Consider the following 23,395-nt stretch of genomic DNA (forward strand, 5'->3'; position numbering starts at 1 on the left):
TGGTGCCATGTTCTGTAGCCCAGCAGCAGCCACAGCAGTCTCAGCTGCCAGCTGGCATCAAGCCCACCATTCAGATCAAACAGGAATCAGGTAGTTGGAGTTTTTCTTGGGTCACATTGGTGAGGTCTGACTGTAACTCAGGAAAGTAGGGCAGAATTCTGTCCCAAAATGTGCATGGGGGAGTGGTCATGAAGGCATGATTTCTTGAGTGCAGGATTTGGCTTTAAACATGAATATAAGTAGATAGTGAAGGATGTTTTAATGTTTTCAAGTAACAGTAATTAAAGAATTTGGTTGTTTCACTTTTCTTGTTTTGTTCTGGTATTACAGACCTTGCTCTAGGTATATATGTTTTATCTTAGAGGTTGAGAGGTATGTAAATAACTGCAAAAGTAATGTGATTGGTAACCTGAAACACACCGGTTTTCTGAAGATCCCAGAATTGTTCAACTGTATCATCGGGAAAAAGAAGTTACTCCATGTTTTAATTATTTTCTTTGGTCCAGAAATCAAAACATACTTTTGAGGTACATGTCAAAACAAATACAGTTAGATCTGGAAGTTGGACTGGATTCTTTTTGTAACATTGATTAATTCAGCTGACTTTGGGCAAGTCATGTAATTGTTCTTTCTTGGCTTTTCTCTGCTGTAGCACACAGTTCTTATCTCAGCAAGAAGTAGTAAGAAATAAAGCTTGCAAAGTTATCCAGTTCTCAAAGACGTGCTATAAAAGTGCAAAGTATAATAGTACTTTTATGTATATTAATATAAAATTAGTATTTTAATCCTGTCAGTAAAATTATTATTTTATATCGTACTATTTAGATCAAGGAATTAAAGTAGACCATGGAATGAAAAAATAAACAGCCCTACTCCTGTCCTTTGATAAAACTACCTTTTGGATTATAGGATCACTGCTTAAGAAAAGTAATAGCTACTAATTAAGATGTAAAAAAGGCTTCCAGCCACTGAACAGTATCAATATGAGCTTCATTTCATTGTCTTCTACAATGGATTTAGGCTCAATGTGCTTTTTAGTTAAAAGTTTCTTTGGAAATACCATCTGATACCAATTCTTTCTGGAAGATGTGAATCAGTTTTCATGGTGACTTTTCATCCAGTGTCTGGATGATGCAGAGACTTCAATTTCTCTTTCAGTTTGAAGCTTACTTGCTCGGTACTGCTTTTATATTCAGTGTAGAGAGAAGAAAACTTCTCTGGAGGACGTTCCACATCTCAAGTGGACAAAATTTTTCACCTAGAAATACTTGTGTACAAATTAGGTGCTTCACTTAGATGGGATTCATCCAGGCTGTGTGTTCCATGGCATTTGGCCACCACAGTGCAGTGCATTTACCTCATGGAACAGATAATATCTGTTGCGTATCTCCTGGATGCACATCTCCTGGATCTCCTTTTGAACAGATGTTGGGAATCTGCTGGTTTGCAACTGAGAAGTGAATCTCACAGAGGTCCCATTCCCCAACACAAAATGGAGAGAGAGGGAGCAGAATCCTGGCAGTACTAAGGTGCCCTCATCCTTCATTCTTGCTGATTCTTTTCATAGCTTAAGCCAAATTTCTTTGTGGCTTTAAGATAACCAGTAAATCAAGGGGAAAGAGAGCAGTTTACTTAAAGTAACCTTCCCTAGCCAGTGTCACAGTTGCTTCCTTACAGTCACTAATACTCCTTGTGCAGAAATGTTTTAAATTTATTCAGGGTGATGAAATTTGTCTAGGCTAATTAAGACACATTAGGATTTACAGACTGAATTGATGAAGAATTACTTTGCTTCTAGATGGTTCATGGTGTATGAACCAATTCAGTCTTGATTGTAACCTGTTGCCTCCTGGGAAACACTATGGTTTCTTGTATCATGGACCAGGAAAAGTTAAAAATGACATCAACAAATCAGTGATGGAATGGACAGTGGAAATAGCTAGGAATTTAAACAGGCACATGAAAGGCAAAGATGATGACTTTCTTGGTATTTGCAAAACAAACAAAAAACCCAACCAAAACTAAGAGAAAAAAAAAAAACAAAGTCAAAAATTAAATAATTTTTTTCATGATCAAGAATACATGGGCTCAGAATTGAAGCCTTGTGGAGCTACTTGCCCACTAGGCCTTGGTCTGAGAAAGCATTTCAGAAGGTAACTTATCGTGCCTGTATTTTAACAGTGACCTTTCTCCTTTCCTAGGTGTTAAAATAATCACTCAACAGGTGCAGCCCAGTAAAATCCTTCCCAAACCAGTTACAGCGACCTTGCCCAGCAGTAGCAATTCACCCATTATGGTGGTTAGCAGTAATGGGACTATCATGACAACTAAACTGGTCACTACTCCCACTGGTAAGTTACGCCTCTGAGAAGGGAAGGGAGGGTAAACCCAGACATACAGGTGATCAAACATGGTTTCTTAGGGTTAATAAAAAAGCACTTATCTCTTTCGAACAGTGGGCACAATGGCACATTCACAATCCTGTTACTTATTATAGATCAGGATTTTTGCACTGCGTGCTCTTCTGTTCCTCTGTTTGAATTGTTTCACAAAAATATCATTGTTCTTTCCCCATTGGGTTTATTTAAAGGAAGTTTGCTTGCAACCTATACAGATACTTTGCACTTCTGTAGCACCTTATATTACATGATTTTTACTGATTTAACTCAAGCAGACAGGTCAGCACCATTCCTATTTTGCATAGATGGACTTCAGAAGACATGTGACTTGCTCATAGTCCTGCAGTGAATTTATAAAAAGACCAGTAAATTGAAATTTAAGCTCCCAGTGTTTTTCTGGGCATCTAATTGTATTTGTGTTTGTAATAGATAATAATGCAGACTGTTCAGATTATAAACTTGGATGAGGAAAACTTAAAAGGTAGCTTTATCATGGTTTTCAGAAAACTCTTTATTTCCTGATTTTTTTTTTTTTAGGATGGGCTGGGAATATTAGAACCATAAAATTGTTACTTTACAAATTGCACCTAATTTGTACACAAGTCTGACTGTTAACCCAGCACCACCATGTTCACCACTAAAAACCTTGTCCAAGTGCCACATCCATACAGCTTTTGAATGCTTCCAGGGATGGTGATTCCACCACTTTCCCAGGCAGCTTGTTTCAATGCCTGACCACCTTTCCCATGAGCAATTTTTTCATAATATCCTACCTGTACCTCCCCTGGCACAATTTGAGGCCATCTCCTCTTGTCCTTAGCATAAACTAATGGTAAAATGGTAAATATTCTGTTTATAACTTTTAAAGTACTCCACAGATAAATTCTTGAGTACATGAAAAAAACCCAGAAGTTTTGCAGTTCATTTAGTTGGTAAAATCTGTATTGTGTTCTCTTGGATGTGAACGCACCTTTCTGGACAAAACAAGCTGCTTTGCTCTGTGATCTTTAGCAATTAAGGGCACTAGCGGCAGCAGTACAAGCAGAATGGAATTCCAGTGTTTGTGTAGCTGTTACTATTTTTGAGCAATTTTCTTTTGTGGACTCAGTTCTCTTTCCATCCAGAAAAGGACTGCTTCTGAAAAAACAGCATTTATACTATGTTTAGAGGTTTCTTTTGTGCCACTGTATGCTAAGTCCATAAAATTGCATCATCATTGTAAATTATATTTTTCTCTAAGGGTGTTATTTAGACCAGTCATTAGTGGTTCTCTTTATAAACAATCGGTCATATAGGAGAAGTGTCATTTATGAGAGGAAGGGATGAGTTCTGGTTGTGTCATCAGATGGCTGACTCTGGGGCATCTAAGGGAGCAAGAGGCAAACCTACACGCAGAATCTGCACATCTATTGAAAATTACGATCTTATGCACAAGGACATTAATTAAAATAAGGCAGTCATGGAACATTTGTTAAAATACTCAGAAGACTGTTATATTAATTTAAATTTTGTATATACTTGAATATTGCTCTGTGGATTTAGAAATTACTAGAAAAATTGTAAAGGGTGGTAATAGATTGCAGTGTGGGATATCTTTGAATAGATCTGTCACTTTATTCCTAAACTAACATATTTTCTCACAAATATTAGTAGAGGATTGTGTTGTAACAGTGAACTTTTTTTTTCTCTCTTTAAAACAGGAACTCAAGCAACATATACACGGCCAACAGTGAGTCCTTCTCTGGGGGCTCGGATGGCTGGAACTCCAGGGGCTGCTACTTACGTGAAAACTACAAGTGGTAGCATCATTACCGTAGTACCAAAATCACTGGCTACTCTAGGAGGGAAGATCATCAGCAGTAATATTGTTTCTGGTAGGCATATGAGTACTTTGATGTTAAGACTTCTATTTTAAAAGTAACTTTGGGCTTTCTTTAATTGTTCAGGGCTTTTCTGTGTGTTACATGCTCAAATAGTTATTAGGACCTTTATTGGAAAATTCAGAAGAAAAATAGCTGAGCATGAAGAAGAAGATAGTAGAAGTTTGAAGGTGAAGTGTTCTTAAGGATTGTGGTAGTTCTTATGTTTAAGAAGGAAACAGCAAATGTGAAGGAAAACTGCGAGGAAGGAGAAATGTGAGGTGGGGAACTAGTACATTGTATGGAGGGCAGAAAGATTAGAAAACACTATTGGCCCCCGTTTTAAAGCATTTTATAATCCCAATGCTGCCCTTCTCTGTTCCACTGCATGTCCAAAGAACCAGAATAAAAATGGCCTGTATATGTTAGATTCAGCTATGCAGTCTCCACCTTACTTTGATATTTTATCATTGGCAGCCTGTCTTTCCTTTAGCCCGTGTTCTGCCTTAAGCTTCCCCTCCCAGCTTTATGCAGACCCTGCTGCTTATCTTTGTTAGTCTGCTGACCAGCCCTCATTCTCCCTGCTGGTTTTGTACTGGTACAGGTTGCCCAGGGCAGCTGTGGCTGCCCCACCCCCAGAGGTGTTCAAGGCCAGGTTGGATGGTGCTTGGAGCAACCAGATCTAGTGGAAGGTGTCCCAGCCCTTGACAGGGAGTGGAACTGGCTGAGCTTCAAGGTCCCTTCCAACCCAAAATATTCAGTGGTTCTATCATCTCTAAAGATAGAGTCTCTTTAGGACCGGGACCAAGCACACTTACCACTAACAATTTCTTAGTATATGTTTGGGACTTAGACTTTGTTTAGCAAAGACCTGATGTGGCACCAGCCAGCTCCAGTCACCTGAAGGTGCTGCACAAGCTATCAAGTAAATGTACTCTTGGGCTGTAATCTAGTAGAGCAGTTTTTGATTTCTACAAAATTATATTTAGTGATGATACAGCATCTTCTTTGGCAATAAGTAACTTTTTTTAGCCTGTTGTGGGTATGATGAATTGTTAAGACAACTTTTAGGTCTTCTAATGAATTATACACAGGTGGAAGTATTCTTCTGAGCAGCAGCTAATGTGGAGAAACCTGTGGGTGATCCTGACGAGGATAATAATGATTGTCCTGAAAGAACACAAGTTTGGAAAGCATGCCTGCTTTTTTCTTTTTGTTTGCTTAATTGTTTTTGCTAAGGGAGCAGTCTTTAGATGCCGCTGAAGTCAGTAGGATTAAATAAATCATAATCCTGTCTCAGCATGTCTTCCCTTTCCTAGAATTAGTAGAAATTTTAATCTGAAATACTTTGCGAAGTATCTACAGGTATGACTGATGGGTAGAAAGTAGTAAAGGAAATCTTTGGGTTTGCAGCTCTGTTGTGACTGAATGGTGCTTTCCTCTGGAGAAAGGAGAAATCGTTGATAAAAAGCTGTCTGAGTAGCTACTGCAGTGGCAGTCTGATAGCATTGATGACTGATTCCAGTGTATGTAACTTCTGTATACTGTGGAAGGCTGACCAGAATTAACTGTCACTGCAGGTAATTAAAAACCTGATACAGGGAATGGAACTAATTAAACACCAACATAGGAACAGAAATAGCCAAGACAGCTCTTCAAAAACAAAAAAAGCACCCCACACTTCTAAACTTAACTTTTGTGGACTGGTTGTGAAACAATAGCATGTTTTTCTTTTTTCCTTCTTTAAATCCACTACTCATCACTTACATTAGAACAGAAAGAGCTGGTGTTTCTCTTGACTGGAGATACATCCTTGGTACGTAGATTCTTCTACAGAGGTCATCCGTAGAAGAGATTGTCTGTGCAAATCAGATCTTGAGTTTAGTATTAGTTATGTGCTTACCCCAGCCTAACTCCAGCCTTTGAAAAGTTCTACATGTTTGCCTGAGAAAGCTGTGTTAGTCTGCTTTGTAACTTGTGAGAAGGGGTTGCCTGTCCTAATACAGAATATATTATGTTCCCCTAGGCACACCTGTTTTTACTGTAGGTGAAAGATTTGTCGAGTTGGCATCTAGTCATTCCATGTTGATTTAGGTGACATAAATTCCGATTCCAGATGCTGCTGGTTTCTTGATGTGCTGTCAGATTTAAATACAATGATTCCTCTATAGCTCACCAACTTCTATGGTGAAAGGAAATACATAAAATGTGATAAACTGCACATTATTTCTTTTCCAACAAAAATTTAGGAACTACAACCAAAATCACTACAATTCCAATGACATCGAAACCCAATGTGATTGTTGTGCAAAAAACTACTGGAAAAGGAACTACAATTCAAGGGCTTCCAGGCAAAAATGTTGTCACAACACTGTTGAATGCTGGGGTAAGTAATCATTTCAAGTCTCAAATGAAGACCCAAGTGGCAAGCATTCATTCTGCTAAAGGCTTGATTAAAAGCAAACTGTGCATGAGCTCCTTAACAGATCCAGCATGCCTTAATGTCAGGGATGTTTGAAAAGTGACTGTGGTTTGCAGAATATAATTCCATGCTTAAAGCAAACTGGGGATGTTTTTTCAAAGTTAAAGGAAAATAGAAACTTTTGAATGTGCTTTTTTCCCATGGATAATGATTTTGTATTCCTGAAGCAATTAAGGAGATGAAAATAACTAGAATCTTAACCTGTTTGCTCCAGTGAGAACCAGGGTCCTGTGTTAATAACTTGCGTCTCCAACCATTTGTCTTTTGGGTATAAAGGGCAGAAATAAACTCTGTTTTCACAGTAGGGGAACCACTTTAAATTTATGTGGTGTGTAACATTGTGACATCCTGTGCCCTGACTATTGTATAGTGGTGAATTTTTTTTTTTTTTATAACCTGAGGTATACCTAAGAATAAAATCAAGTTTCCAGCATCAGCTGAGCTTACCTGGAAGTACTAGTAAATAAAAATGATCAATGTTCCTAGATAAAACTGTGAGATTTAATGTCACAGTCCTGTAAAATTTAAAAGGCTGCTTGAGTAGCAGAACCACCGAGGGGGTTTTTAAAATCTTTTATGATTTTTGTTTTAGGTCTTGAACTTTCCTAGTTTTAGAATTAAAGGTGTATTTGCAGACAAGTGGAAATCTTATGATGTTACACAATAGTAGCTACCAGAATGGGATGGTATTTTTGAAACAAGTGTGCTTTGGGGGCTTTCCAGCTATTTCATGGATGTTGGTAGGAACTGGCTACTAATGTTGTTACTCACTTGGTTTGTTACTGTGCAGAGCTTAAAAAAACATGCTCAATGCCTTTGCTCTTCTTAAGCTATCGGGAGTCTAGTCATCTGTAAACACTATTCCACAGTCAAATGATTCCTGTGAAACAGCTGTGAATCTGCATTTTTTGTTGAAGTGAACTTTTAGTTTAAAAGAAGTCCATACATAATTAATGTATTGGTCCTGAAGACAATATGAAAATCTATATTTAAATAATTTCTTTTTAGAATCTCAGTTCAAGCTTTGTAGATGTCTTGCCAAAGTTAGTGTTAATAGAAATTGGTGGTCTTAAAAAACATTTGTGAAGGATTTGGACAAAGTTCCAGTTTGAAAAACTTCATGTCTTTTAGTTTCTTCTTTTTATTCACCCCTTCAGAGCTGCTCAAAAGGTAAGGTAATGGAAAGTGGATTTTGGTAGCTTTTTTCATTCACAACCATAGGTTCTTTTGTTCTTGGTCTTCTAATGTATTTTGTATCCAATAAACGTAGTTGTAGCGGGAGATTTATTTCATGGTACACACACTCACATATAACTGTATTTTTTTAGAGAATTGGGTCTCACTGAACAATTTCATTAAGTTAACCTGTAAACTTTGACTTCTCTACAGGGGGAGAAAACTATTCAGGCAGTGCCAGCAGGAGCAAAACCTGCTATCATCACTGCCACAAGACCCATCACAAAAATGATTGTTACACAGCCAAAAGGAATAGGGTCCACGGTCCAGCCAGCCACCAAAATCATCCCAACTAAAATTGTTTATGGTCAGCAAGGGAAAACACAGGTACAGTGAGGACCCCTTTCTGTCTTGGAATGTACCCCTAAATTTTAATGGGAAGTAAATAATTTTTCAATGTATTTCCTCATTTGTTCCAGGTTTAGTATATATCTGTGGGGAATGAGACTTAGTGTAATGAGGTGGCCTCAATTCTGATTTCTCAAGCACAGTATTTGCACTTGTTAGCTTTTTCTGGAGGCCTAGAGCAAGCCAAAAGGATTTATTAAGCTTTTTCTGTAGCTGAAACTGTCTGGCCATGGCTCCAGATACTTGTTTACATCTTACAGCTAATGGTTAGACCATGAGAAATAAAGATGCAGAGTCTGGACATAGGTCATCCATCACATCTGAGGTTTTACTGAAGTTTATTTTCTGCTTAATACCTGTTCAGGCTGTCCCTGCAACCTTGTGTAGTTGGTGGGGCTGGGTACAGAGAACCTGGCTTATTTCTGGATGCTTTCAGTTTCAGCTTTTTCTCTGGCTGCACTTACTATTTTAAAGAACTTTTATCACATGTAACATTTTGTGTGTTTTGATTGTTCAAGACTGTATTTATTGTGGACGTGCTTGTCCTTATCAGTGCAGTACATGTTCCAGCTCACTTGCATAGCTTTGTCTTATCACACTAGTTTTATCTAGTCCTGAAAAATCACTGTTTAGTGGTTTGTTGTGTTAAGTACTTCAAATAACTGAGTGAGAAGTACATTATTGTGCATTGCCACTTACTTGGGCTTTGTGGTTTAATAATCAAAGTTGCTGAATTTAGAGGTAGACTTTTAAAGTAAAATATTAATATGTTATAGGTGGTGTAAATAGATCTGAGTGGCACCCTGTACTCTGATTGCTCAGATGTGTTTTCTTGAGTGCTTTTACTTTAAACAAAATTTACCTTTCTAATTAGGTCCTCATAAAACCAAAGCCAGTGACATTTCAAGCAACAGTTGTGAGTGAACAAACCAGACAGCTGGTGACTGAAACGTTACAGCAGGCATCAAGGGTAGCAGAGACAGGAAATTCTTCTCTCCCAGAAGTGAAAGAAGAACCACAAACCTACACTGACAGTAGCTCTTCTTCTACAGAGTCTTCCCAGAGCTCTCAAGGTCTGTCTTGGTGTCACATAATGTATGAGTAGACTGTCTTCCAAGAATGCCAGCTGGCTCCAGAGAGCTCTGTGTGTCTCCTTTTAGCACAGGTTTCACCCCATCTGTTTGCAGTGAAGTGCCATTGTTCCCTTACTTTTATATTTTTCTTTCTTTTGAGCTACTTACTATATGCTTTCATTTCTCCTGAAAAGTGATGATAAAGATGTCTTGCTGGGCTCCAACTTGCTGTTAAAATGCAACCTGTTCCCTCTTCCTGGAGAGTCTGCCAGAGGTAGGCAGGGTAGCAAGTTTTGGAGGTTATTTTGGCAGTCCATGCTCTGCCACTGTCTTTACAGAGTGTATTGAAGCATCTCTCTGCTGCATGGCTGAAAGCTGTCAACACAAATCTTGGTCCTTTTGTAGACACGTGTATGTGCATCAGGACATATATCAGACATGCAGTCCTGATGGGAATTCTGCCCTGGCTTCAAGCCAAAGCAGCTCTTTGTGTCTAGGAGGAGCATAAATAGTAGGGCATAAACAACATCCAACCTGTGTTTGGGAGTGATCATGATATGTATCACTACAGCAAATAAAAGCAAATGTCTCAGTGAAACCTTTGTACCTTTTCTGTATAATTTTGTAACTGTTGATCTATATGGCCATTTAAGTTTTAAAAAAGTTCTGAAGATTCAACCAACTTACCAAAATTTATGTGCTGTTAGTTCAGAATGCTGAACACATGCTGATCACCCAAACTGCTGAAACCTGGGGGAAAAAAGTTCAATCCAAGCTGCTGAACTTTGATTTTTCAAACAAAATCTTTTACAAAAAAAATAAGATACAGAACTTTTCGGTTTTTTGCTGGAAACTGTTCATAACATCAACAGCCTTTTACTTCAAGAATCAATTGAGATAGAAACTAAAGTGTTGCTGAATGAGAGTATGCATCCTTGGCAATGTTCAAAACTAGTAAGTAATGCGTAATTTGGTATAATTTTGAACTATCACCCTGCTTTAAAGCAAGAAGTTGGACAAGAGCCCTCCAACCCAAAATGGTTCTATGATGACTTGAACTGGCACTGGTTGCCCAGAGAAGCTGTGGCTGCCCCGTCCCTGAAAGTGTCCCAGGCCAGGTCAGACAGGGCTTGGAACAATCTGGGCTAGTGGAAGTGTCCTTGCCTGTGGCAGGGGGGTGGAACGAGATGAGCTTTAAGGTTTCTTCCAACCCAGACCATTCTGTGATTCTATGATGTGCCTTTTTTTTTTCTGCAAACAGATTCTCAGCCTGTAGTCCATGTGATTGCTTCAAGAAGTCAAGATTGGTCAGAACATGAAATTGCTGTGGACACAAGCCCTACAATAATTTACCAGGATGTATCCAATGAATCTCAGTCAGCTACTTCCACGATAAAAGCTTTGCTGGAACTTCAGCAGACAACAGGTCTGAAAACCCATGAGATTGTTTAGGATAACTCTAGAGGTTACTTTTTGCTTAAAAAGCCTGTTGTAGTTAAGTTTTGCAATTGAAAAGCACCTATCTTGAATCAACTTGATTCCTTCCTTTTTATCCTGTATGCTTGTTTGCATCTATTCTATAGTGTTAACTATATTTATTTAAGCTGGTGCATTTATATTGTAGGCTTATTTTATTATGAAGGTTTATGTATTAGAGGTTGATTTTATGCTTTTCTTCTAAAGCAGTCAAGGAAAAGTTGGAATCAAAGCCAAGGCAGCCTACCATTGACTTGAGCCAAATGGCTGTCCCAATCCAGATGACTCAAGAAAAGAGGCATTCTCCAGAAAGTCCTTCAATCGCTGTTGTAGAGTCAGAACTAGTGGCTGAATATATCACAACTGGTAAGTGGCTAAGGTAGTGTGAGGGTGGCTTTGCAGTTGAAGTCTGAGGACTTAATTTTGGAGTTTTCTTACAATAGGTTTCACTTTTATGTTTTTGCTGAAATTTTCTTTAGAGGAAATTAGTCTTGTCTTCCACTCCTGAGACCCTGTGCAAGGGACAGAGATTGCATCTGTTTTGCTGGGGCCTAGGGGAAAATGTTTCTAACTGAAACAAAGGGTGGTTGCTTCAGGATGTCCCACTTGAGCAGATTTTCCTTTCCCTGGATGTAGAAGACAGACTGTCCCACTACCCTTGAAGGAAAATGTCCAGTAAAGAAAAAGTAGAAAATGAAGCTACAGGAACTGTAGCCTAGTTTTTGTACATACTGAAAGGAATCAGACATTGAATTTGTTAAAATCCATTTAGTCCTGAGTTAAAGCCAGGTATGCATTAAGCATGCTAATGTAGCCCCAGTTTCTTAATTTGCTAGAAAGCTTTGAACTAATACATTTGCACTTTTAAAATAAATAGGTTACTCAAATTAATCTCTTTAAATTCTTGACTCCTCCTATTTGGACATGCATTTTGTGTAAGTCCTTTCTCTTGTCTCTCCAATGTTCCCTACTATCTCAGAACACTCGATGTGAGCCACTTCCCATACATACATGAAAAGATCAGATTACCTGTTTTCTATTTTAATTTCTTAAAGCCACATTATTAGTCTCTATATTATTTGGAAAATGAAGGAGTGTTGAAAGTCTACATTGGAAAAGAGAAATAAAACTAACTGTATTAGACTGTATTAGTACATATCTGTAGCTCCAGTGGTTTTAGTGCTAAATGTCTGATCTGGTATTTTCATTTTGTTCTATACCTCCTCCCTTTGCTCCCATCCCTTAAATGGCCTAAGTTGTGTGAAATTGGAGCTGGGGGGATGTTACTATTACTCCTTTAAACAGCACTTACTGTATCTAGCTTCAATTTTGAATGTTCGCTCCCTTGGATCTCTTTTAAAACAAACTCCAAAGTATAATAAATGGTGTTAAACTGCTTTCCAATTAGCAGTCCAGTTATCTTCACTGACACAGATACCGTGCATTGACCTTCTCTCCAAGGTTCCAGTTTTTGATGGGTCTTGCTGAGAAGTTGGTGTACAACAGGGCCTTTTGCAGGGAGGATGGAAAATTAGTCAGTGTCTTTGTAGACTTCAGTACTTTTCTGCAGCTTAGAAGCCATACAAAGTACAAAGGCTAAAAATTTCCTGGCAATATGGAGATACTATTTTAAATATTAGGATTCCTGTAAACATTGATTTGAAATGTGGGAATCTACCAGAGAAGTGCAGGCTTTTGTGTGTTGGCAGCAGCAGATTCTGCTACAGCATTAAAGTGGTTATTTTGCACTTAGATTTTTGTCCCTTCCCCCAGTTTCTCTGAACATTGCCAGGTAATGCAAGTAATTGAGTTTCTTTTTGGTTTAATTTGTTCTCCTCTGAATTTATCAGTAGCCCACATAGCTATATTTTCTGCTAAAAATTCAGTCGTAAGATCGTAAAGAATCTATAGTCTGTTGTGAAATGTCCTGCATGGGCCTAGACCAGAGGATTAGGTATTTGGGAACTGGGATTCAGCGTGTGCTTCCTCATGAGATGAAGGGAGCAATTCACACATCTTAGTGTCACCATTTTTTATCTGTCTGCAGACTCCGGAAGACAACACTGTATTGGTTCACATTCGGAAGAATATCTACACAACCATATAGGTTAGAAACTTTATTTTTAAATTACGTTTTCAATTGTGTAGGAGTTGTTGGGAGATAGCCAGGATAAATCTGGCACAGCATGCAGGCCAGTATTGAAATAAACCAACTTTCTTGGAGTGAGAAAGTAAAATTACCATATTAATTCAAAATTTGACTTTTCTTTAAACATTCAGGAAGGTCACTAGAAAATTCTTAATTTTAAGTTATGTTACAACTGAGATTAAACTTTGCTTGTTCTCCTTCAAGAAGATGCAAGTGATTAAATATTTTGTAACTAAGAAATTAGGTTACACAAATATTTGCATATTATTATGGATAGGTATAAAGTAATTTGGATTCATATCTTATCAGTGACTGCAATATAGAATGGTTTTGTGGGGTTTTTTTCTCAGCAGCGCATGACTTTTCTGTCGGTTCATTGTTTAATTACAGGTCTCTCACTATAGCTCTGTAACTCAAGCTAGATCTGTTCTCAGAAGTGACAAAGACCCATGACAAGGTCTCCATTTTTTAATCTATAATTTCTGATCAGCTTCACTTGATTTAATAGTACCCAAACATTTTTTTTGTGCTAATCTTTCAAATTTAGCCTATGCTCTGGGGAGTATTGTGTGCCGTTTATCAGTGGTAGAAATCTGGTGAGCAAGGCTTGCTGTTCTTAACTGCTGTCAATTGCGGAGGTGGTTTTAACAGTGTAAAAACCACAGAATAACTTGTGTTCTACAGCAATATTCTGGTGCTATATAAAGAACCCAGCTGAACATCAAGTATAAACTCTGCTTGCAGAATTGGTGTATTGGGAAAGGGTGGCCAGAGGAGGTTTGGACCAAATGTGGTTACTTAGGAAACAGACAAAAGCAAAACCCCTGAGTTGCTACTTTTAAGAGGTTTCTCAGAATAGATCTACTCATTAAGGTTAATGCTAGTGCACAGTGAAAGACATTTTTCATACTGAGATCTTTTTCACTCATGTATGCTTTCAGTTGAAGCTTAACTGCAAAGCAAACAGGTGAAGTTCCTGCAGTTAGTTCTGGAGAAGTGTCACTGACCTCTTTACTTTCAGTCAGTCATCGGTCCCAGCCCCACCAGTCATCTCAGCCCCAGAGGACTCTGCTGCAGCACGTGGCTCAGTCGCAGACAGCAACGCAGACTTCTGTTGTGGTGAAATCTATTCCTGCATCCTCCACCGGTGCCATTACCCATATCATGCAGCAGGTTGGATCCTTTCTTTGCCCAGCAGTCTATAAACAGCAGTAGGTCTTACAAATTACATAGGACCGGGGCTTGTTCTGAATGTATGTATCATGGTGCTGCCACCAAAAATGTTCAGTGTTCAGGCAAATTAATGATTTTAATATCGCTTCAATAGCCATAAGCCAAAGGAGAGGAGGTTTAGATTAAATATTAGAAATAAATCCTTTACTGGAGGGGTAGTGAGGCACTGGCATGGGTTGCCTAGGGAAGTTGTGGATGCTGCAACCCTGGAAGTGTTCAGGGCCAGGTTGGATGGGACTTGGAGCAACCTGGTCTAGTGGAAGGTGTCCCTGCCCATGACAGGGGTGTTGGACTAGATATTCCTTTAGATCTTATCCAACCCAAACCATTCTATGATTGTGTTCCGATGGAGAGGGTGGTTGTAGTACTGCAGCAGCCTGAGCCCTTTAGGTTATGTTGGTAGTGTAGGGGGAAGAGGGCTGAAATGGAATCTGGTCAGTACACAGAGCACACAGTGTCTTTTCCATTTGAGGGCTTTAGTTTGTGAATAGGAAAACTTCTCTGAATCAAAAACTCAGATCACATTTAGATCAGTACTGTGGGGATCCCAAACACTTCAAACAAACAGTGCAGCTTCTGGTCAAATCTTGCTGAAGCCACTTGAATGACTTTGATCAGGACGTGCTCAATTCTGCAGTGCTTCAACTTGAGGAGCTTCAGCTGCAGTCCAGAACAGCACTGTGTTAGAGTTATAAACGCAAATCAGGCAGTATATTTTCACAGGTGTGGGACTAGGCTGCTTCATCTTGCTAACACTGTCACTACATTTATACATTTTGGTTTACGAAGCATAGATTGCTTGTTCCCTCAAAAAGTCAAATGTTTGTGTAATGCCCAAGAAAAATTGCAATACAATTTTTAGAAAGGAAGGAAAAGAGAGGATCTCTGCTGAAATAGGACACCCTGTAGTTATGTGGGCCCCTGCAGAAGAAACCATAGAGAAGATGACTAGGCTTTCAAGAGGCAGAATAGAAATTCATTGTGCAGAGAGACTCTGGCTTTAATGAGGAGCTACTGGCTCAACCACCTGCTACTTCCTGCTGCTTCATATCCAACTGCCAGGCAACCTTAGGAAGCTTTGAGCCTCAGTCTGACACAAGCAAGATCTACATAATCCCACGGAGGGTTAGTTGTGGAGTTCATGTTCTCACATAGAGATGTACCACAGTTTAACATGATACTAATAGCTCTTAATTGCATATATATTGTGAAATATCCATGTAAGAGTATCTTTTTATACATGAATTGGGAGTCTGTAATGTAAAAAAAGTTAAAGTAGTCCATTTGAAACACGAAAAATTATTTCTAGATTGTGTATTCTTATATTTCTCTTTACTAACTTGCTCTAAATTCTTCTTCTTAAGGCCTTAAGCAGTCATACTGCATTTACCAAACACAGTGAACAACTTGGAACTGAGGAAGGAGAAGTGGAAGAGATGGACACCTTAGATCCTCAGACTGGCCTGTTCTACAGATCTGCCCTGACACAATCGCAGGCACAAAAACAGCAAAAACTGAGTCAGCCGCAGCTGGAACAGACTCAACTGCAAGTGAAAACTCTGCAGTGTTTCCAGACTAAGCAGAAGCAGACAATCCACCTACAGGCTGATCAAATCCAGCACAAACTCCCACAAATGCCCCAACTTTCCATAAGGCATCAAAAGCTAACCCCCCTGCAGCAAGAGCAAGCACAGACCAAACCAGATGCACAGCACCCCCCACACCATATGATGGCCAAAGAAAGGCAACTCCCTACCTTAGTGGCACAGCCACAGCAAACTGTAGTACAGGTGCTTGCAGTAAAAACCACGCAGCAGCTGCCCAAACTGCAACAGGCACCAACGGCACAAAAAATCTACGTGCAACCCCAGCCCCCCCAGAGTCAAATGCAGCTACCTGCCTCTTCAGAGAAACAGCCAGCAAGCCAGGTAACGGAATATTGATAGCATGCAAAATACACGTCGCTGTTCAAGGAAAAAAATTAAACACTGACCCTGTCGCTGTAGCAGTGTTTTGTCCTGGCAAGAGAGAATCCCTCATTCCGCTGGTAGTGATTACCCCATCAGAAGGTTGACACTAGGAGAGAGAAGCACATGTTATAGGGGAAAAATCCATAGAGCTCACAAACTTGTTTTGTTGGACAGTTTTTATTAATTTCAGCCACTACTGGTGCATGGAATTTGTCCCTAGTTATTTTCTTTTAATTTTTAGATACAACACATTGTTAATTTCCATTCCCATAGCACTTTTTATTTCTGTAGAAAAAAACATGAATACACTGCAGTCTCCTAAGGCTCTCCATTGTTCCTCTTCCTTTGTAGTTCATATCTTCCTGAAGTTATATGGCTTTCATGTACAGGAGTAATTTGATTTTCCTTGGGAGGGAAAAAGGTAGAGACTGAGGAACATGGAAAAAAAAATGTATTTTAAGTAACTCCAGAAAAGTAAAATTTTTTTGGCCCTTGTAGGAATAGATGTGAAAACCAGCAAACACCCCATGGGGCTGTAAATCCCAAAGGAAAATTAGGCTGCTGTGGTATTATACTGCTACAATCCTTATATAGCAGCCTAAAAAGCTGCTTTTCCCCAGGCTTCAATTAACAGTTGCCCTATCATTGCTAATTCCTTTGTTAAAACACTGAGTTTCAATTGTCTTCCTAAAAGCAAGTATGTTGTTTGTGCCATTCTGTCCTTGGAAATATTGATTAGGATTTCAATTTAAAAAATATTAACTGTAATATGCACAACAAAAATTTGATTTTCAGGTGCAACACAGAGATAACTTTTGAGGGGCATGAGGCTCCTTCTGTTTCAAAGGCAGCAGGTGGCAGTTCTGTGCCCAAACTGGCATTGCTGGTTACTAGCCTATTTCCCATGCAGGCATCCACGGAGACAGCAGTAGCAGATATATTGAGAGTGTCTATGGTGGAAGCTCAGATTGATGCAAACATAGAACATACGATAGTGGATCCCCCAAACAAGGCCACGTCCACTAGTAAACCTGCTAGTGAAGCAGAGTCGTCACCTTGTACCCAGGGCCCGAGGGTGGCTGCAGTAGGGATGACGGCACCTTCCATCCCCCAGCAACAGACACATGCAGAATCCAGCTCAAGTCCTCCTGCTGTTGGTCCTACTTTAACAGAGAGGAAACTCGATGCACAAGGAATACCTGCAACAAACCAGTTTATACACATTCAGAATATATCACAAAAGAAAGCTGAAGAAAGCTCATCAGAAATTGTTGTCCAGGTAAGAGAAGACAGAGCAAATAAGGCAAAGATTGAGCAGAGCAAACACATCTGATGTGATGATAGTCACTGATGTTCGAGTACTTGTAGGTTTATTCCCCAGGTTTTGGTTCTGTTTCTGCTCTAATCTTGCAATTGATTGCTACCTTGAAGTGTAATTCTTCTTAATTGGGCTCAGGTTTCTCTAGTACTGTATCATTCACTCTGCCCTCAGTGTCTTCCTTCTTCTGTTGAGAAAACAACCAGGCTCATCTCATTTTACAAAGTTATTTTCATTTGAAATGCTTAAAACTGCTTCAACACTTAGTATGGAATTATGTTCTAGAATCTTTTATATACTCTATTAAAGTTGCTTCTAAGTGTAAAATTAATGACATATTAGGGTTGTGCTTTCTGGAAAAGTTCAGCAAATAAGGTCTGAAATCAGAAAAAAAGCTTTTTAACTTCACATAGGATCAGACTTACCACTTCTGAGATAAAATTACTATTGATCTTTAGCCTAAATGCTTTGAATCATTGCCTAACTGCTATGCTTGATATTTTCATTGATTCTGCTGCCTTAAATATGAGGGTGTATGTTGTAATAAATTGTCAGAATGTCAATTGAGGAGATAGTTAAGTCTTCCAAGTGGTCTTATGTGAGTCTTTGTAGACAAGTTGGCATGGCATACGTTCACACAAATGGTAGTGTGGATTGAAATTGTTTTAATATGTATCATACTTGTGTTACAGTGAAAGTGCTTCTGATGCAGGAAACAATTTGTGTACAGAGGTTTCAAATTTTCATGCTACTTTGTGAAGTCTTTACTGGGGCTAACTTTTCTTTTGGAGAAATTACCAGTTTTGTATTCATATTTAGTCCTCCTTAAATAGACAAAGGTAGATTTCTGTTTTGCTTCAAACTTGTATATTTTGAGAATTTGTAATATTTATCATTGTGGCATGCTATGAGTTGTTTCAAAAGTCAAATACTGCCCAGAATTTCAGTTGTATAGTCACAGATTTAGCTTCTAATCTATGAAAGTACAAGCAAAAATCCACAATAACAATAATCATCATCATCATCTTAGAAATAAATAGCTATTGTGTTTCCTCAGCCTCTGAGTTGCAGCTCTGAGCAGGGCCAGGCCTTGTACTCTGTTGTATACAAAAAACATAGTCCTTCCAGAGTGCTTGGACAATGCCCTCAGACACCTGGTGGGATTCTTGGGGTTGTCCTGTGCAAGGCCAGGAGTTGGACTTGATGGTCCTTGTGAGTCATTCTAGCTCGGGTTATTCTTTTATCGGCATGTCTTGTCTGAAAAAGATAAGGCTGAAGAAAATATTATCTCTGCTTTGGGTTTGCAGAATGGTGGATGGGCATCTGTTATGCTGTCACAGACCTTTAGGGAAGATCAAAAGCCAACATCACTGCCTGGAGAGCAAGATTATTCAAATTTTACCTTTCACAACCCAGTCCAGTGAAAGGGTGCTTTGAAGCTTTAGTTAGGGAAAATAATCCCTTTTCCATTAATGCCTGTGCTTGCACAGATGCCTTTACCTTCAAAATTGTTCATTAAACTTAATATTTTCTTTCTTTCAGACTATCCCTCACTATTCCATCCCTTGTCACTCCAGCTCCAATGTGGTGGTGGAACCCAGTGGGCTCCTGGAGCTCAACAACTTCACCAGTCAGCGCCTCGATGATGAGGAGACAGCAATGGAGCAAGATGTGGACAGTAGCACTGAGGACGGCACTGAGCCCAGCCCCTCTCAAAGTTCTGCTGAGCAATCTTAAGGATTAGGGACACTGGAGTGCACTTTAAAGTATCTTGGGATTTTGAGTATCCAAGATGCCCTTCTGTTGTGATGTCTTAGAGCACTTTGCCTATTAGAATTGTTCATTGGACTCTTGAAGCATCAGTGTGTTTTAACAAGACAGTATTGCAAAAGCTGCATCTTAAAAATTGTTTTGGGGAAAAAAAAGAAGATGTAGTTACCGAGATTGAGTAAACCTGTGAGAGTGGAATGTACTCCTGTTCAAAAACGAATCTGCAATGAATTCTACAGCTTGTGCTATTGAAGCCCATGCCCAGATACTGAAACAGCTTTCCCTGAAAAGAGATCATTATTTTGTTGTGTCTTTTTAGCTGTTGAGTGAAACACCATTAAAAAAAAAAAATAGAAAACATTTAATAACTATTTTTATTTTCAAATAGCATGTGAGAGAAAAAATGTCTCTGACAGTGCTGGAAAAGCCCCAGGAATTTTGGAATTGGTTAGCTTTCTTGCACTCATGCTCACTTAAAAATTTTTTTCAGAAGCCTAAAACTATATATTTTTAAAATTCTTTCAAGTTGGTGAATGTTTGGAAATAAGCAAAATAAATCACTAACTCATAGCAAAGTGGATTTGCTAGTGGAGTTTTGTTTTCATGCTTTACAAGAAGTCAGGTAATGGTAGATGAGGCATTTCTTTGTGCCATAAGCACACAAAATGCTCACCTACTCTAGTTAACCTTTGTTTAATTATTTAAATATAAAATTTCAAGTGAGACAAGTTGTTGGAAAAGCTCCTGTGAAACAGGCAGTTTTAGTAATTCTAGTACAAACCAGGAAGAAGGAGGTATCTTTTGCTATTAATGAGTTTTTCAAAATTGGGGATAAATAGTTCAACATCTTTCCAAGTTGAACTTGAGAATTTACAAGTGAGCTAAGACTTTTAAAGATCTCTATTTTACTCTTACATGCTGTTTTTAAAGTTGACCATTTGGGGAGTTTAAAAGCTTAAATGGATATACAGTGGTAGGTTTCCAAAATTAGCCTTATGCCTTGGCTTGTTGAAGCAATACATTGGGGTTTTGTGATAGTTAAAAGTCACAGAGAGCGGTTTGGGTTCAGATGGGACAAGAGAACCAGTTTTAATGCATTCTGGTGATCAAGACAATACTTTTTTTTCCAAAATGTATATAAAACCATGTTTTTAACTGTTTTGTATAGATTTCATTATAAATAACTAAGCATTTTATGACTTTGACATATCATTTAATTGTACATACATGTATAAGCTTAACTGCCCACGTTTTGGTGCTGAAGTACTACTGTAAGTAGATTTCATCCAAAGTCTAATACAGCTTTTTGCATCAGTCTTTTTTTTTTAAGCTGTCATTTTACTGTTGATATTGTAGTTAAGGTTAAAATCCAGTTGGAGTAACTCAAACTAAAAAATACAAGCCCTAAAAACCATTTATAATACCTGTCCCGAGTATCCACCTATGTTAGAACTTGCAGTAACCCCTAGAGGGGGCTCTTGGTTTTCTCTAACCTCAATTACCTTATAAAAGTCACTAGGACCTTCATATACTTCTCTTTTCCTTCTGTTTTCTTTTTCCATCAGCATTAATTCCAAAATAATGTAGTTTATAATTGTGGAGAAGTGTTCTGATAAATTTGACATGCAAATACTGGAATACTGGGTTATGAAACAAATTATTTTTGTTACCTTTATATTGAAATAAGTATTGGTTTGGGTTCTGCTGTCCATAGTGCTCGGGATTGAAGAGAATAATGTTATAAATGAAACATTTCACATTTCTTTCTTTAGTTAAATTATAACCCTGCCAGTATGTCATTGTAGGTAGTTCAGGTTTTGATAACTGTTCAGGAGTTTTTACTCTTATTTTAATGAAATCACAGGCATCAACAAAAGCGAACAAGTTATTGCCTAAGTTGTGAAAGTTCCACATTACTACAAAATGACAAAAAGTGACTTAATACTGATGTTATTGGCAGTGAACAGTCTGTTGTGCTTTGCATAAGTCAGCATAAGGAATGGTCTGCATTTTCATACCCAGCTGTGAAAGGCCCAAAGCAGGTGACACACACAGTTCTTCTGGCTTGTATCAAATTTTCATTGTCACCTGGGCTCTTGCAGTGCTTTGAGTGTCCCTGGCATGTCTAGGATGGGAAGGCCAAGAGAATATAAGAGAGAGCAAGATTTTTCTTAAGCAGTTATGACCAAGAACATTGCCCTAAGTTACAGTTTCAGTTTTAGGTGAAGGTATATGCTTTCCCCAGCCAAAAACAGATACCAGGAAATGGCCTAAGGTGAATTCAACACCTGATGCATTTACTATATTGAGTTCTGGTCCGATTTATTCTGTTTTATGTAAGACTTGTTTGCCTCTCTAGTGATGACTGGAGCAAAGGTATGGACAACTACAGTGGACTATTTGACAGTTCTTTGAAGACAGCAAATTGTTAAACACCTGAAAGTTTTACATGTTTCTTAGAGAAGTGATTGATTTCAGGTTGGCAAGTTGAAGCACATGGTGGGGATGTCTAGGGGTGATGTAAGAAACTTAGAAGAAGGAACTTTGGTAATTAATGTGTTAATTCTTGACACTTCTCTTGCTGCTTTCCCAAATTTCAACTTGTTTTTCTTCAGATTCTTCTGTTGAATTTGTCTGTTTCAGCACTTCACCATATGAATACCTTTATGTGTATATTCTAAATAAGAAATAGACAAGATGACCTAAAATGTAGGGCAGATATGTTAATTTTTTTTTTTTACATCATTTTTGATAATGACAGTAAGACGAGGTGCTTGGAGCATTTGGCCTTCTCTCCTTTGCATGAACTCCAGGCATCACTGCCTGTTCTTTTGTCCTGCCTGGCAGATGTGCAGCTTTTCCTACGTGCCCTTGAGATACTTCATCCATCTGCAGCCATGTATCCACTTCTCACAGCCCCATAAATATCAGCAAACTGCTAAAAATAAAACATCCGTATGTAAGATAATATTTGCATATCCTATCTCCCTTATAAGCTGCATTTTCATTCCTGAAATTAATTTGATGTCCCTCCTTGGAATAGAAGAAAGCGTAGGTATGGTGGTGTTAATTTTTGGTACAGGGAATTAGCAGGCACTAGGCTTGTATCTTATCAGGAGGCTGTGGATAAATTGTAGAGCAAGTGAAATGGCATTAATGAGTCACTTTGAATTCAGCAGTTTAATGAACGTGCTCTGGCACTGCAGTAACACATGAATTTTCAAAAAAGGATGCTAAGAAAGTGAACTGAAGTTAGAGGAATTACTGAATCTAGGGGGAATTTATGTGTGTTTTAAAGATGCAGAGAATCACAGAGGACTGCATGTTGTCTGGAAAGGTTAAACCATTGGGGTGAAAGTATTTTCAGTCTCAGTCCTTCTCCCACTGACAAAGCAACCTTTTGAAATTTCAGGGCAAAATAGAAAAAGGGCCCTTAGGGCCCTTTGAACAGAACACATGACTAAATCAATGGGATTTAAAAAACCCAACAACAAAAAAAACCTACCTGAAGCCTTTTAAAAAATCAAAAATCTTGAATTAAGACTAAATGCTTTTGTTTCTAAAGTAAAAATAGTTCCCGAAGTCTAAGGATTTCACAGGTGAAGGTGGTTGTGCATCTCCACAGGGGCACACAAAGGCAGATGGTTTCAGCTTGGTAACATTCAATCCAGAGAGGACTGATCATAATTTAGGATAATGAACTAGAAAAATACTGCTTTGGGGTTTGCCTGTGTTGGGAAAAAAGTATGTTTAGCACTTGTGTGTCTATGCTGGACTCCTTTCCCTAAGTTTTGAAGTAAACCATGAAGAATGTTTGCTAACAGCCTGTGCACGGTTTTCTTCCACACTGTGGGACTGAGTTTTTCCCCTACTCAAAGTCTGTCCTGAGAATCTTTGAATCTATTTTCTTCCAGTAGAAAAGAAACACCTTATGATAAATTTAGAGCTTAACATAGCTTATCAAAGAGAAGGTTAGGGAAGAAGTACTTTTAGTACTTTTAGTGTTTGTGGGTTCCTTTGCAAGAAGAAATTGTCATTGGGGCATTTCAGTCTGGTATAGAGGCAGAGTATCATCATCAAAT

At 38.6% G+C, this 23,395-nt stretch overlaps 1 protein-coding gene across 13 annotated transcripts in view; it reads left to right on the plus strand.

The window, feature by feature from the left end:
- The window catches only part of EMSY (EMSY, BRCA2 interacting transcriptional repressor), a 44,508-nt gene extending 21,374 nt beyond the window's left edge, over positions 1–23,134 (plus strand). For 4 of the 13 annotated variants that reach the window (XM_017731685.1, XM_017731689.1, XM_017731681.1 and 1 more), the window contains 13 exons: positions 1–90; positions 2,202–2,351; positions 4,100–4,273; positions 6,508–6,644; positions 8,130–8,303; positions 9,199–9,397; positions 10,659–10,823; positions 11,081–11,239; positions 12,921–12,980; positions 14,044–14,195; positions 15,620–16,183; positions 17,136–17,504; positions 19,086–23,134. In XM_017731685.1, the coding sequence (XP_017587174.1) occupies positions 1–90; positions 2,202–2,351; positions 4,100–4,273; positions 6,508–6,644; positions 8,130–8,303; positions 9,199–9,397; positions 10,659–10,823; positions 11,081–11,239; positions 12,921–12,980; positions 14,044–14,195; positions 15,620–16,183; positions 17,136–17,504; positions 19,086–19,280 (2,588 nt within the window). In that variant the 3' untranslated portion in view covers positions 19,281–23,134. The remainder of the gene's footprint in view (positions 91–2,201; positions 2,352–4,099; positions 4,274–6,507; positions 6,645–8,129; positions 8,304–9,198; positions 9,398–10,658; positions 10,824–11,080; positions 11,240–12,920; positions 12,981–14,043; positions 14,196–15,619; positions 16,184–17,135; positions 17,505–19,085) is intronic. The other 9 variants (XM_017731691.1, XM_017731693.1, XM_017731682.1 and 6 more) reach the window with 8 other exon arrangements.
- Positions 23,135–23,395: the final 261 nt, after the last annotated feature.

The sequence above is a fragment of the Corvus brachyrhynchos genome, unplaced genomic scaffold (genome assembly GCF_000691975.1).
Source record: "Corvus brachyrhynchos isolate BGI_N302 unplaced genomic scaffold, ASM69197v1 scaffold3, whole genome shotgun sequence".
NCBI classification, from domain to species: domain Eukaryota; kingdom Metazoa; phylum Chordata; class Aves; order Passeriformes; family Corvidae; genus Corvus; species Corvus brachyrhynchos.